At 34.8% G+C, this 12,045-nt stretch overlaps 1 protein-coding gene across 1 annotated transcript; it reads left to right on the top strand.

Moving 5' to 3' along the window:
* Positions 1-6: 6 nt before the first annotated feature.
* LOC118033192 (bZIP transcription factor 17-like) lies at positions 7-2,478 on the top strand. The gene is given in 3 exon segments (XM_035038085.2): positions 7-504; positions 506-1,229; positions 1,891-2,478. Coding segments are annotated over 3 exon segments (1,593 nt in total). The 5' UTR covers positions 7-78; the 3' UTR covers positions 2,334-2,478.
* The last annotated feature ends 9,567 nt before the right edge of the window (positions 2,479-12,045 follow it).

Raw genomic sequence — 12,045 nt, 5'->3', positions numbered from 1 at the left:
AAAGTTGTGAAAACTGAAACTGAAAGTGCCAGAAACTTGAAAAATGATAAGATTGCGTTGACTAAGAGGAAAAAAGAAATGGGTGATGGAGAAAATGGAGACGTTATGCGGAACTTGAAGTCCCGGAAAGCTGAGGGTGAAGATGTGAGTGTTGATGTTAGTGGGGGTGTGGTTTCGAGTGAAGAAGAGGAGAAGAGGAGGGCGAGGTTGGTGAGGAATCGGGAGAGTGCGCATTTGTCTAGGCAAAGGAAGAAGCATTATGTTGAGGAATTAGAAGATAAGGTGAGAGCAATGCATTCGACTATAGCTGATTTGAATGGTAAAGTTTCCTATTTTATGGCTGAAAATGCTACTTTGCGACAACAATTGAATGGGAACAGTGCGTGCCCGCCACCAATGTACGCACCCATGGCGCCTTATCCATGGGTGCCGTGTGCGCCTTATGTTGTCAAGCCTCAAGGGTCTCAAGTGCCATTGGTTCCGATTCCTAGATTGGAAACCGCAACAAGCTGTTTTTCCTATGGCAAAGACTAAGAAGGTTGAGAGTAAGAAAGGCGAGGGTAAAACTAAGAAAGTTGCTAGTGTTAGTTTGATTGGTTTGGTATTTTTTATTTTGTTGTTTGGTGGGCTGGCTCCTATGGTGGATGTTAAGTTTGGAGGAGTTAGAGAGAGTGGAATTAGTGGGTTTGGTTTTGGTAGTGAGAGGTTTTTGGATCAGCATAAGGGAAGGGTTTTGATTGTTGATGGGCACTCAAATGGGTCGCAAGAAAATGTCGGTGTTGGGTTGTCTAATGATAAAATACATTGTTTGAGAGGTCGTACAGGGTGTCCAGAGCATGATTCTGCAAATAAAGGGGCTGCTGAGCATGTACCTGGATCAGATGAATTTGGTCAGTTTGGTAATGCTAGTGAACAGCTCGTTGCATCTTTATATGTGCCAAGAAACGATAAGCTTGTGAAGATAGATGGAAACTTGATAATTCATTCTATTCTGGCAAGCGAGAGAGCTATGGCCTCTCATGAAAGTCCTGAAGTGAATATCTCTAAGCAGACAGCACTGGCTATTCCTGATGTTGGTAACAATAGAGGGAGGCATTCTCATGTGTACCGAACTCATGCTGAGCGACAGAAGGCCCTTGCTTCTGGATCTGCTGACACTTCGAAGGACAATGTGAAGTCCTCTGCAGCTAAAGGCAAACTGCAGCAGTGGTTCCGTGAAGGCCTTGCAGGTAATTATTATGCCTGTCACTCATTTTATTCCCTTCATGTATGCATATAGGCTGCCAGTAAAATTGCTATTTTTTACGTTTTTAATATAAACTGTCCATTGAAATTTAAAATTTTGTTTTTTTCAGCGGCATTCTGGTTAATGTATGTTTCTTGTCATTGTTCACTTAGTAAACAATGGATCAAACCTAATTTTGGTGGTTTATGGACATTCAAAATCATTTATGCTTTTACGGCCTCTTAAGTTCAAAGATACCAATAGATTCTCACTCATCAAAAAGAAGTCAAAAAAATGAAAATGGATGTTATTAGAGTTTCGGCTGTAGTAATGGCAGATGATGAGTTGAATAGAAAACAAAGAATGTGAGAACGGCTGCATGGGAATCCTGGAAACTTGGGAGCTCTAAAGGAAATGTATTTGCAATTCCGTTGACTGATTGACTGAAAATTTGGATTGTTGGACTTGAGTGTTTAGTTACTGCACCTTTGCTCTGCCTTCAAATCACAGCTTATTGATTTAAGATTGTTTATTTCCTTTTTGACAATTCTCTGGACATTATTTATTTGCACCTTGCAGGACTAAAGAAACTGGAGTTTGTAACTCCATTTTTTTGGTTTTATGCTACTTATTAACAGCGCGTGATTGCTTAATTTTCTTCTCAGGGCCATTGTTGAGTTCGGGTATGTGCACTGAAGTGTTCCAGTTTGATGTCTCACCAACACCAGGAGCCATAGTTCCTGCTTCCTCAGTTGCCAATGTGACAGCAAAGCACCAGAAGAACAATTCTACTCGCCTCAACAAGGGGAGGAATAGAAGGATCCTCCGTGGCCTTCCAATTCCTCTCGCGGGATCGGATCTCAATATCACTGGAGAACACGCGGGAAGGAACACTCATAAGGAGAGCTTTCAGGGTAATAAATCGGTTTCTCCAATGGTTGTCTCTGTCCTTGTTGATCCTAGAGAGGCTGGCGACAGTGATGTTGATGGCGTAATCACCCCAAAGTCACTTTCTCGGATTTTTGTAGTCGTGCTCGTAGACAGCATCAAATATGTAACTTATTCGTGCGTGCTTCCTAGCATTGGTCCTCACCTAGTTACAACTTGAGGATGGCAAGAAGTTGGGTTTACTGTAAACTTACCCCACTTCAGCACCCAGTTTTGTATATAGGAGAATAACAGTATCAGTAGCCACTCTAACCTCATGTACTCTCAAAAACTTATTTATCATCCTTAACATTTCCTTGCCATAACTGTACTGTTCTCATATATGGTCGAGAATCCGATCCTCAATCCTTATAATACCTTCAAATGGTTTGTGACTTGGATGTATGTTTTGTTTATATGCCATTTAATGGAAGGCAATCAAGGGACTAGAATGTGAAATGCTCTAGGCAGCGTTACCAAGTTGGACAAACTTTTATATCTTGAGGATAAAATTACGATCGCTTAGCCAAACTTTTAGGGCAAGAGAGTGTCTGGTTACAGTCTGGTTCAAAAATAACCTGGCTTGTCAACATTTTGAGAACTACAAAGAATCAAAACCCCACAAGTTAATTAAGCTTGTCTAAAGACTCTAAACTGACAAAGTTATGTAATTAAACTATATTGATGAACGAATAATTGATTTATCCAAAAACAAATCACTGAAATTCAATTACATCAGCAGCTAGTAACTAAAATAAACTAGGAATAAATTGTCTGTACAAAAGAATTACATCTTGTATGAATGTTGGGTTACAAGCAACAATGGCCACAATATTCCATAGGATCCACTGATTTGTGCTCTTGTTCTGCGTTCATCTCCTTCCACAAAGATTTCTTCCTGATTTGGTCATTCTCGAATTGCCTTTGATTGCTTGCCATCTCTTCTGCTGGTATAAAGTGTTTTTGATATTGTGATAGTTGTTGTGGTTGTGGTTTGAAAAAAATTGTTTTATAAAAAATACTTTTAATTGAGGTTGATTTGGAAAAAATATATGTTTGGTTAAAACTGTGGTTAAAATTGAGGTTGAACAAAAAGTAGTTTAATGTGTTTGGTTAAAAAAAATACTTTTCAAATTGAGGTTATATATATATATATATTGATGGTTTTTAATTTAAATATTGTAGATTTAACTACCACAATTACATCATTAAATAAATCATATTTTATATCAAATATTTTTAATTATTCCATTAACTTATCTATAATTTCATCACGTATGAAATTCATCCGATAAGGACTATAATTTTAATGGTTTTTTGAGCGTGCAACAAAATCAGGTAAAATATCATCAGAAACAAAATTGGAATTGCAATTAAATTCCATAAATATTACGTCATCATGCAATTTCCTTCCAATTTATATAGTATTATTAAATAATATTAAATAATAGTTTTTTGAATAAAATATAATTTTTAAAAAAATTAATTTTTTTTTAGATCAAACGCGGTTCAATGAACACGGTTTTTTTTCTCGTCATAATTCAAACTGTATTGCAATGTAGTGGGACAACTCCACTTTTAGTCATTCCCATTTTGCTTCACAGAAATCGCAAGAATGGCGGCTTGGTTTTCAATGACGGACGAAAATTTCCTCCTTTTTAGGTTGGAGGAAATTTATTCATTTTCATAGATGTCATTTGTTAATGATGAAAATATTTGAAAAAAAATAACACATAAAATTTTTAAGACATTGCTAATATATGTGATCCTAACAATGGTGCTAACAGGTAATCCTAACAACATTCATTGTTGCTATGCGGTGTAGCTTCTAACATTAGCAACTGCTAGTCCCATGACCCATGCACGCTATGTTGCGAGCTGAAAAACAAAAAGCTTTAAAAGAGAAAGTCAAAAGACTGTAATTGTATTTTAAAATAACAATTGGGGTCGAATAAGTTTGTCTTATATAAAGACATAAGATGCATCAAACTAAGAAAAAAAAAGTGATTATGATAAAAAAAAATTATTGAAAAAACAAATCAATGAAGATACATTTCATTCTAACCAAGAGCATCACAAAGAAAATAAAAAGTAAAAGGGAAAGAAATGATCGAAGTGAACCTGAATGCGCTTGCCGACACACAACCCATGCATGAGGTTGTGATAAGTTTTAAAAAAACTGGAAAAAAAGAAGATAGAATGTAAAGTATCGAAGGATAGAATAAAAAAAAAATCAATTTTAAAAAAGGATAAAAATGGCAATATCACCCGGCTTAACATTTCAAACTTATTACTTTAGTCATGAGTTTGGTGTAACCCAATCGGAGAAGACCACAACCCTCAATTCCTAACCAACTCAATATTAGAGGATTAAATTAAAAAAAAATCTAACAAAAGACCAAAAACAATATTGATATAAAAGAATGAGGACCGAATGTTAAACAAAAAATAAAGGGGGAAATAACATTGATTTAAAGGTGAAATAAAAAAATCAAATATTTTACAAAAAAAGTCAAAATCAAAAGAGAGAATCAAATTTGAAACTTAAACAAAATAAGAGGAAAAATAACATTTCAATGTTAGAGGATGACATTGAAAAAAAAAATTCAATTTGACAAAAAGCCTAAAAATAGAAAAAAGAAAAAAGAGGAGAGAATAAGGACCAAATACTAAACAAAAAAAAAAAAAGCGGGAAAATAACATTCGTTGATTCAAGGGTGAAATTGAAAATATCCAAACATTTTACAAAAGAAATCAAAACAAAAATCTTAAAATCAAAAGAAAAGGGATCAAATCTGAAACCAAAACAAAAAATGAGGAAAAATAACATTTCAATATAGGGAGAGCTTAAAAAACAAATTTAAAGTTCACAAAAGGAATCAAGATGAAAATCATACAACAAATACAAAGAGGATTGAATCAAATATATATATATATATATATATATATATATATATTTAAAAAAATAGAGGACAACATGAATTTTTTGATTGGGCAGTGCATTTTTCGAGACGAAGAGAGCGAAAAGGAAAAGAATGAAAGAAAAAGTCATTGGAGCCAAATTGCTGCATGTGCCACCTCATCTAAACATGAATGCCGAGAGCTTTCAAACACCGCTCTGATTGCATAATTTCAACCTTTTAATGTTGTTGCACACTCCACTTAAAGCGTACGAAGCGGTTTCTATGCGCCAACAACTTTTCTTTCAAAAACATTAATCCTTACGTTTAAAACATGAAATTGCCCCTATCCTAACCCTATAATTATGAAATACCACAATGAAAAAACAAATAAGCCCCTAGACCTAAGTTTAAAAATTTATGATTCTAGAGTTAACCAAGTAAATTCACTGTGCATTTATTTCTAAAATATCAATTATTCTTTTTAAAATACATATTTGCCCCTATATTTATCCCCTAATTACAAAACGACCACATTGAAAAGACAAATAAGTCATTAGACCCAAGTTTAAAAATTTCTAATTAAGGGAGAAATCAAGTGAATTGACATTGCATTTTAAACAAAAAGATGAATTCGCCCCTTTATCAAAGGTAGATTTATTTTGATTTCAAGGGTAATATAGCCATTACACTATGTAATTAAAAAGTAAACAGACTTATTTGACCTCAATAAATATTATAATGACTAATTGGTTCTTGTGCAATTACACATTACCACAATCTTTATATTTATCGATGAAATTTTCCATCAGTATTTGTACTATCATTTTGTTGGTAATTAATTTATCGACAAAATCACAACAAAAAATGCTCCATCAGTGAATCTTTTGTTGGTAATTTTTTGTTTGTCGGTAAGTCCATCAGTAATAAAAAAATATATTATTACCAATGGATTTACTGATGGGTGCAAAAAAAATAAAATTACTCGCTTCATTCCGTCGGTATTTCCTTAGGGAAAATACCACATGTAATTCCATCGGTGATTATTTAAAAATATTTTAAAAACAAATCCATTTTACAAAACTATAAAATAATTAAATTAATATAAATCAACACTCTATAATACTCAAAACTGAGTTGCTTGGAAAAAAAAAAGAGAAGAAAATCAACTCAAACAAATTTGCAACAAATAAATAACACAAAAAAATAAATTCAACTAAAAAAAATTCATATGAAAAAAAATGAAGTTGCGATTGCTAAAAATAAATCAACTAAAAATTGATCTTATATGAAAAAAATATCCTACAACAACATTCATACAATTATTAAGAACAAAAAAAAATATAAAAATAAAATAAAAAACAAATATAGTGAAAAAAACACTAAAAAAAGAAAAATCTTACTTTAATGTAGTTGTAAGTGAAGTTGAGAAGAGAAAAAAAAATTTGTAAAGTATATTAATTAAAAGAAACTGAGAAGAGGAAAGAAGAAATGAGAAGAAGATATACTTGAGCATGAAGGGGAAGAGAAGGAGTTGAAGAGAGAAGAAGGGATGCTAATTTTTTTTTACATATGAGGAAGAAGAAGAAGAAGAAGAAGAAAAAGAAGAAGAAGAAGGGAGGTCTATCTGTTGTGAAATTAGAGATTCTAGGCTTTTTATTGGGACGTTTTATCGAGGATAATTAAATATTAATATGTTTAATCATTCCGTTGGTGATTCTTTCTGTAATATTTAATTTAAAATTTTAATTTCATAATTTTTTTTCACAAACAACCTAATATCACCGACGACTTTTCAATCTGTTGGTGATTTCATCTGTAATATTTAATTTAAAACTTCAATTTAATCAAAATTTTTCAGAAACTTGCCAAATAATACTAACGACTTTTCAATTCATCAGTGATATTTGCTATAAAGAACAATAATTAATCGTGCAATTGGAAAGTGAACAGTTTTAGAGCTCTCTGGAAAATATTGATGGAATTTTCCGTTGGTGATTCCATTTATAATTGACATGATGAACAATGTTAATAATTTACCAATGATTTTACCGCCAAAATAAATTACGTCGGTAATTCTGTTTCCATAAATGACATGTCATCATATTTTTTGGCTTTGTTTTAATTTTTTCCCACTATGATTTTCTCGGTATATACCTAGAAAATATTTCTATTGGTAAAATTCATTGCAATTTATTAACATAATATTTTCGTTAGTATTTCCGTTTGTATTTATTAATTTTTTGATAGTGACAATACTACCCCAAAAGCTAAGCAACTGAATTTTTTTTGGAAGTACAAAATAGTCATTATACTATTCTTGCACGCAATGTCCAATGTACTACATTTAGATGCATAGTAAATTTACCACCTCAATCAGTTTGTTTGTTTGTTTTTTTAATTTTAATATGCTATGAATAATGGAAAAAGATGACTAGTAAAATGACTACATTACCTTTAAAGTCATAATCATATTGATAGGGGGATAAATTGGTCTTTTTGCATTTCTGATGCATAGTAAAATGACTATATTACCTTTAAAGTAAAAAATTTTAAAACTTATGCCTAGGGTATTTTTGTATTTTTAATTTTTATACATAGTAAAATAACTAAGCTACTTCTAAAAAGTAAAATCTCATTCACTGGTAGTCAAGGGCATTTTAGTATTCTCATTATGGTTTTATATATATATATAATCATGTTGATATAGGAGCGCCTTAGTAATTTTAGAAGTATAATATTATTTTTTAAAAAGATAATGTTGTGTGCAATGCAAGTGACAGCTCGTGGGCTGCTCCTGCTCCCTTCGAGCATTGTGTGGAGGGGGTAGACAAATGGTGGCTTCTAGGTGACATTCAAATCGTTTTGGTGGCCTTTTTATTGTGCTTGTGGCTTACTGACCTTCAATTTGGTGTCGACAAGCATTCCCTCTCTCTCTCTCCTTGATTTTTGCAACTTACCTTGCTAAATTTCAAAGCAGCCATTCATTTTGTTTTTCCTTCATATTTGGTTAATGATCTTTTGATTACTATTTATTTTATTTGAAATGATTTATAATTTTTTTTTTAATTTCACCCTCTTTTATTTTTTTTTATTTGTCATATGTGGTCTCCATTCTTTTAATTGCTATTCATTTTGTTTGAGATAATTTTTGTAATTGAATTTATTTTATGACTTCATCCTTTAATTTTTTTTCCTATCAAATTTGACTCTCATTCTTTTGATTGTTATTTTGTTTTTGCCTAGGGTAATTTTTTAAATTGATTTTTTTTCAAGTTTCATTTCTCTACACTAAATTGGTTGGAAATTGGATTTTTTTGATTGAGTTAGGGTCTAGAATTTCACGGGTTGTGATTTTGAAAAATTAACCCAGGTTTAGAAAGTTCACCCAAGTTTCCTTGTTTTTTTCTCCTTTTTTTAAACTCAAGTTTTTTTACTTTTATCATTCAACATTTATTTAATTAAAGATTGGACTTTGTTATTTTTTTTATTTGTTTCTTATAGGATTTTGAAAATAACCTCGGTTATGCCAGGACTTTTTATTTGTCCTTCTTTGTTAAACCTAGTTTTTTTTTTTCAAGATATTTTGTTCTTTTAATTTAATTTAATTAATTATTTAAATACAAACATGAACTACTTATTTTATGATATTTTTTTATTTAATTAAATATAAATAAAAACAATACGGGTAAAGGGATTTCAATAGTGACCTATTTTCCATAAAAAATGATTTTTGAATAACCTTGGCTCTTCGTCTCCCACTGCCTGGACAATCCCAAGTCGCTGCCTATCCTCCTCTTCCTCAACCTGGTAATCATCTTAGCAATTCGGTAGACCAAGTCAAGAATTGTAAACACCCAAACGAAAATATATATATGTCTATATATATATATATATATATATATATAAAGAGAAAGAGAGAGAGAAAGATGATGATGAACGCAGTTTTCGCTGCCGATTCTGGATTGGGCAGCGACGCAGTTTTCGCTGCCGATGCAGAAATCGGCAGCGACGCAGTTTTCGCTGCCGATTCTGGTTTTGGCAGCGACGCAGTTTTCGCTGCCGATTCTGGATTGGGCAGCGACGCAGTTTTGGGCTGCCGAATTCTCAATCAACAGTGATGCACAGCCGGGAGGGAGGGGTAAAAACTGGTTTTAGATAAACCAAACAAGGATAAGGACACACCTAAACCCACCCCCAAACAACCCAATTCATTTGATGGGTAGTATAAATACAAAGAGGGGAGAGAGAAGGACCCATCTTCTTCCCAAACCAGCAGCTGCATGTCATTCTTCCCTTCCCCTTTCACATCAAAAACGTGAATCAAACTAGTAGAGTGTCTTGTGAGCTTGTGAGGGAGAGATGAGAACTTGAGAGAGGAGTGGGCAGCTGCATAGAGGAGAGGAAAAAGAGAGCTGGAAAACGTGAGAGGAAGAAGAAGGAGGAGAACCAACAGCTGAAGAGAAAAGAATAGTGTCAAACCTTCCTCAAACTTGGTTAAAATCAGAAGGTATGGGTCATGGAACTCCCTTTCCTCTCCCCCTTAAGATCAAAAACGAAAATGAAGAAGAAAAGCCCTAAGAAAAATTAATCTAAGACTTAAGCCAACTATGGGGGAAACTGAAATTAACTAGGAGATCTAGCAAACAGAAGTGAAATAAAGTCAATTTCAGAACATCTAACAATTATGGTAGAAGCTGGCTTTAACTATGGGGTAAGCCAGCATGCATGTGTGTGTGTTCTGCTGGAATGAATGTGTTTCTGCTGTGATGTTGGTGCTGAAATTAAATGTGTTCTGTTGAGATGTTGCTGCTGGAATTAATGTGTTCTGTTGTGATGATTGTTGCTGCAATTAATGTGTTCTGCTGTGATGTTCTTGCTGGAATTTAATGTGTTCTGCTGTGATGTTAGTGCTGGAATTTAATGTGTTCTGCTGTGAAGTTCTTGCTGGAATTTAATGTGTTCTGCTGTGATGTTAGTGCTGGAATTTAATGTGTTCTGCTGTGATGTTATTGCTGGAATTTTGTTGAAGAACTATGTGCTGAAATTGATGGTTCCGAGTTGCGAAATTCTGTTTCGCTGCCGCAACGGAACCTCCTGCAGCGAATTGATATTCGCTGCCGATTTGTGTGTTGCGCAGCGAAATTCTGTTTCGCTGCCGCAACTGAACCTGCTGCAGCGAATTGATATTCGCTGCCGATTTGTGTGTTGCGCAACGAAATTCTGTTTCGCTGCCGCAACTGAACCTGCTGCAGCGAATTGATATTCGCTGCCGATTTGTGTGTTGCGCAGCGAAATTCTGTTTCGCTGCTGCAACGGAACTTACTGCAGCGAATTGATATTCGCTGCCGATTTGTGTGTGGCGCAGCGAAATTATGTTTCGCTGCCGCGACTGAACTTCCTGCAGCGAATTGATATTCGCTGCCAAGTTGTGCGTTGTGCAGCGAAACTGCGGCACCAGCAGCGATGCAGTTTTCGCTGCCGAACTGGCTGCCGCCAGCGAAACAGTGGTCGCTGCCGAACTGGCAGCCCGCAGCGAACCAGTTCTCGCTGCCGAATTCCTACAATAAGCCTCCTAGGCAGGAATGACTTAAATGCTAGTAACAATCTCATGTTATGATAGTGTAAAATATGGAACACTTGAATGTGAACATATGAACTCTTGAAATAAGTGTGATGATGAGTATGATTCAAAAATAAAATAAATGCAACTGTGCTGATTTGTGACTATTGATGTCTTAGGTGGTGCGGTCGGGATTGGACCATCATCAAGACAGGATCGACCCACAGGTGGAGCAGGTAGGTGACTTGCACCTTCCTTTTTCTTACGTTGAATCTTGAAATATTTTAACTTGAGTACTATCATATTGTTAGAACCGATATTAGATTGATGAACACTTAAATGTTGATTAAAGATTGATTAGCTTCGGCTAATGGCATCCGAATGGATGGCCGGGACAAAAGAGTGATTAGCTTCGGCTAATGGCATCCAAACGGATGGCCGGGACAAAGAATGATTAGCTTCGGCTAATGGCGTCCGAAGGGATGGTCGGGACAAAAGAGTGATTAGCTTCGGCTAATGGCATCCAAACGGATGGCCGGGACAAAAAATGATTAGCTTCGGCTAATGGCGTCCGAAGGGATGGCCGGGACAAAAGAATGATTAGCTTCGGCTAATGGCATCCGAAAGGATGGCCGGGACAAAGGAGTGATTAGCTTCGGCTAATGGCATCCAAACGGATGGCCAGGACAAAGAATGATTAGCTTTGGCTAATGGCGTCCGAATGGATGGCCGAGATGAAGGACTGATTAGCTTCGGCTAATGGCATCCAAACGGATGGATGGCCGGGATAAAAGAGTGATTCTGCTGCCGATACAGAAATCGGCAGCGACGCAGATTCCACTGCCGATACAGAAATCGGCAGCGACGCAGATTCCGCTGCCGATTCTGGATCGGCAGCGACGCAGCTTTCGCCATGGATGGCCGACACAAATGAATGACTAGTTTTGGCGAATGGCATCCGAAAACTTGTGTATCTATATGTACTACTAGTTGTTGTAGCAAATACATGAAGAAATTATAATTGTTAATGTTTTATTTAATTGCCAAACCGTGAGTTACCATTCTTATTATTATTAAATATTTGCATTCTCTTAAATGTTTGTACTGCTGCAGGGACTTCACACCAACGAGATGTCTAGGAAACCCGATACACGGGAACCTACTTTTGCAAGGAACTATGTAGATGTATCTTAAATCACAATGTATTTTGTATGGATTAATGTACTAAATGTATAACTTTTATTAGATCCTTTTTGTTTAAAATTGTGATGACTATTAGTAGGATAAGAATGCAAACTCATGTCCATGTATATATTTTAATACGAACTTCAAATCATGCAACTTAATATTATGTGCTTGTGTAAGATTCGCTCTTAAATGAAATGGTGATTGTATGGATTGTATTTTGATGATGTGAGAATTCAAGTTCT

Source organism: Populus alba, chromosome 16, assembly GCF_005239225.2.
Source record: "Populus alba chromosome 16, ASM523922v2, whole genome shotgun sequence".
NCBI lineage: Eukaryota > Viridiplantae > Streptophyta > Magnoliopsida > Malpighiales > Salicaceae > Populus > Populus alba.
Note: the sequence above shows the minus strand (reverse complement) of the source record. Positions and strands in the feature narration are given on the sequence as shown.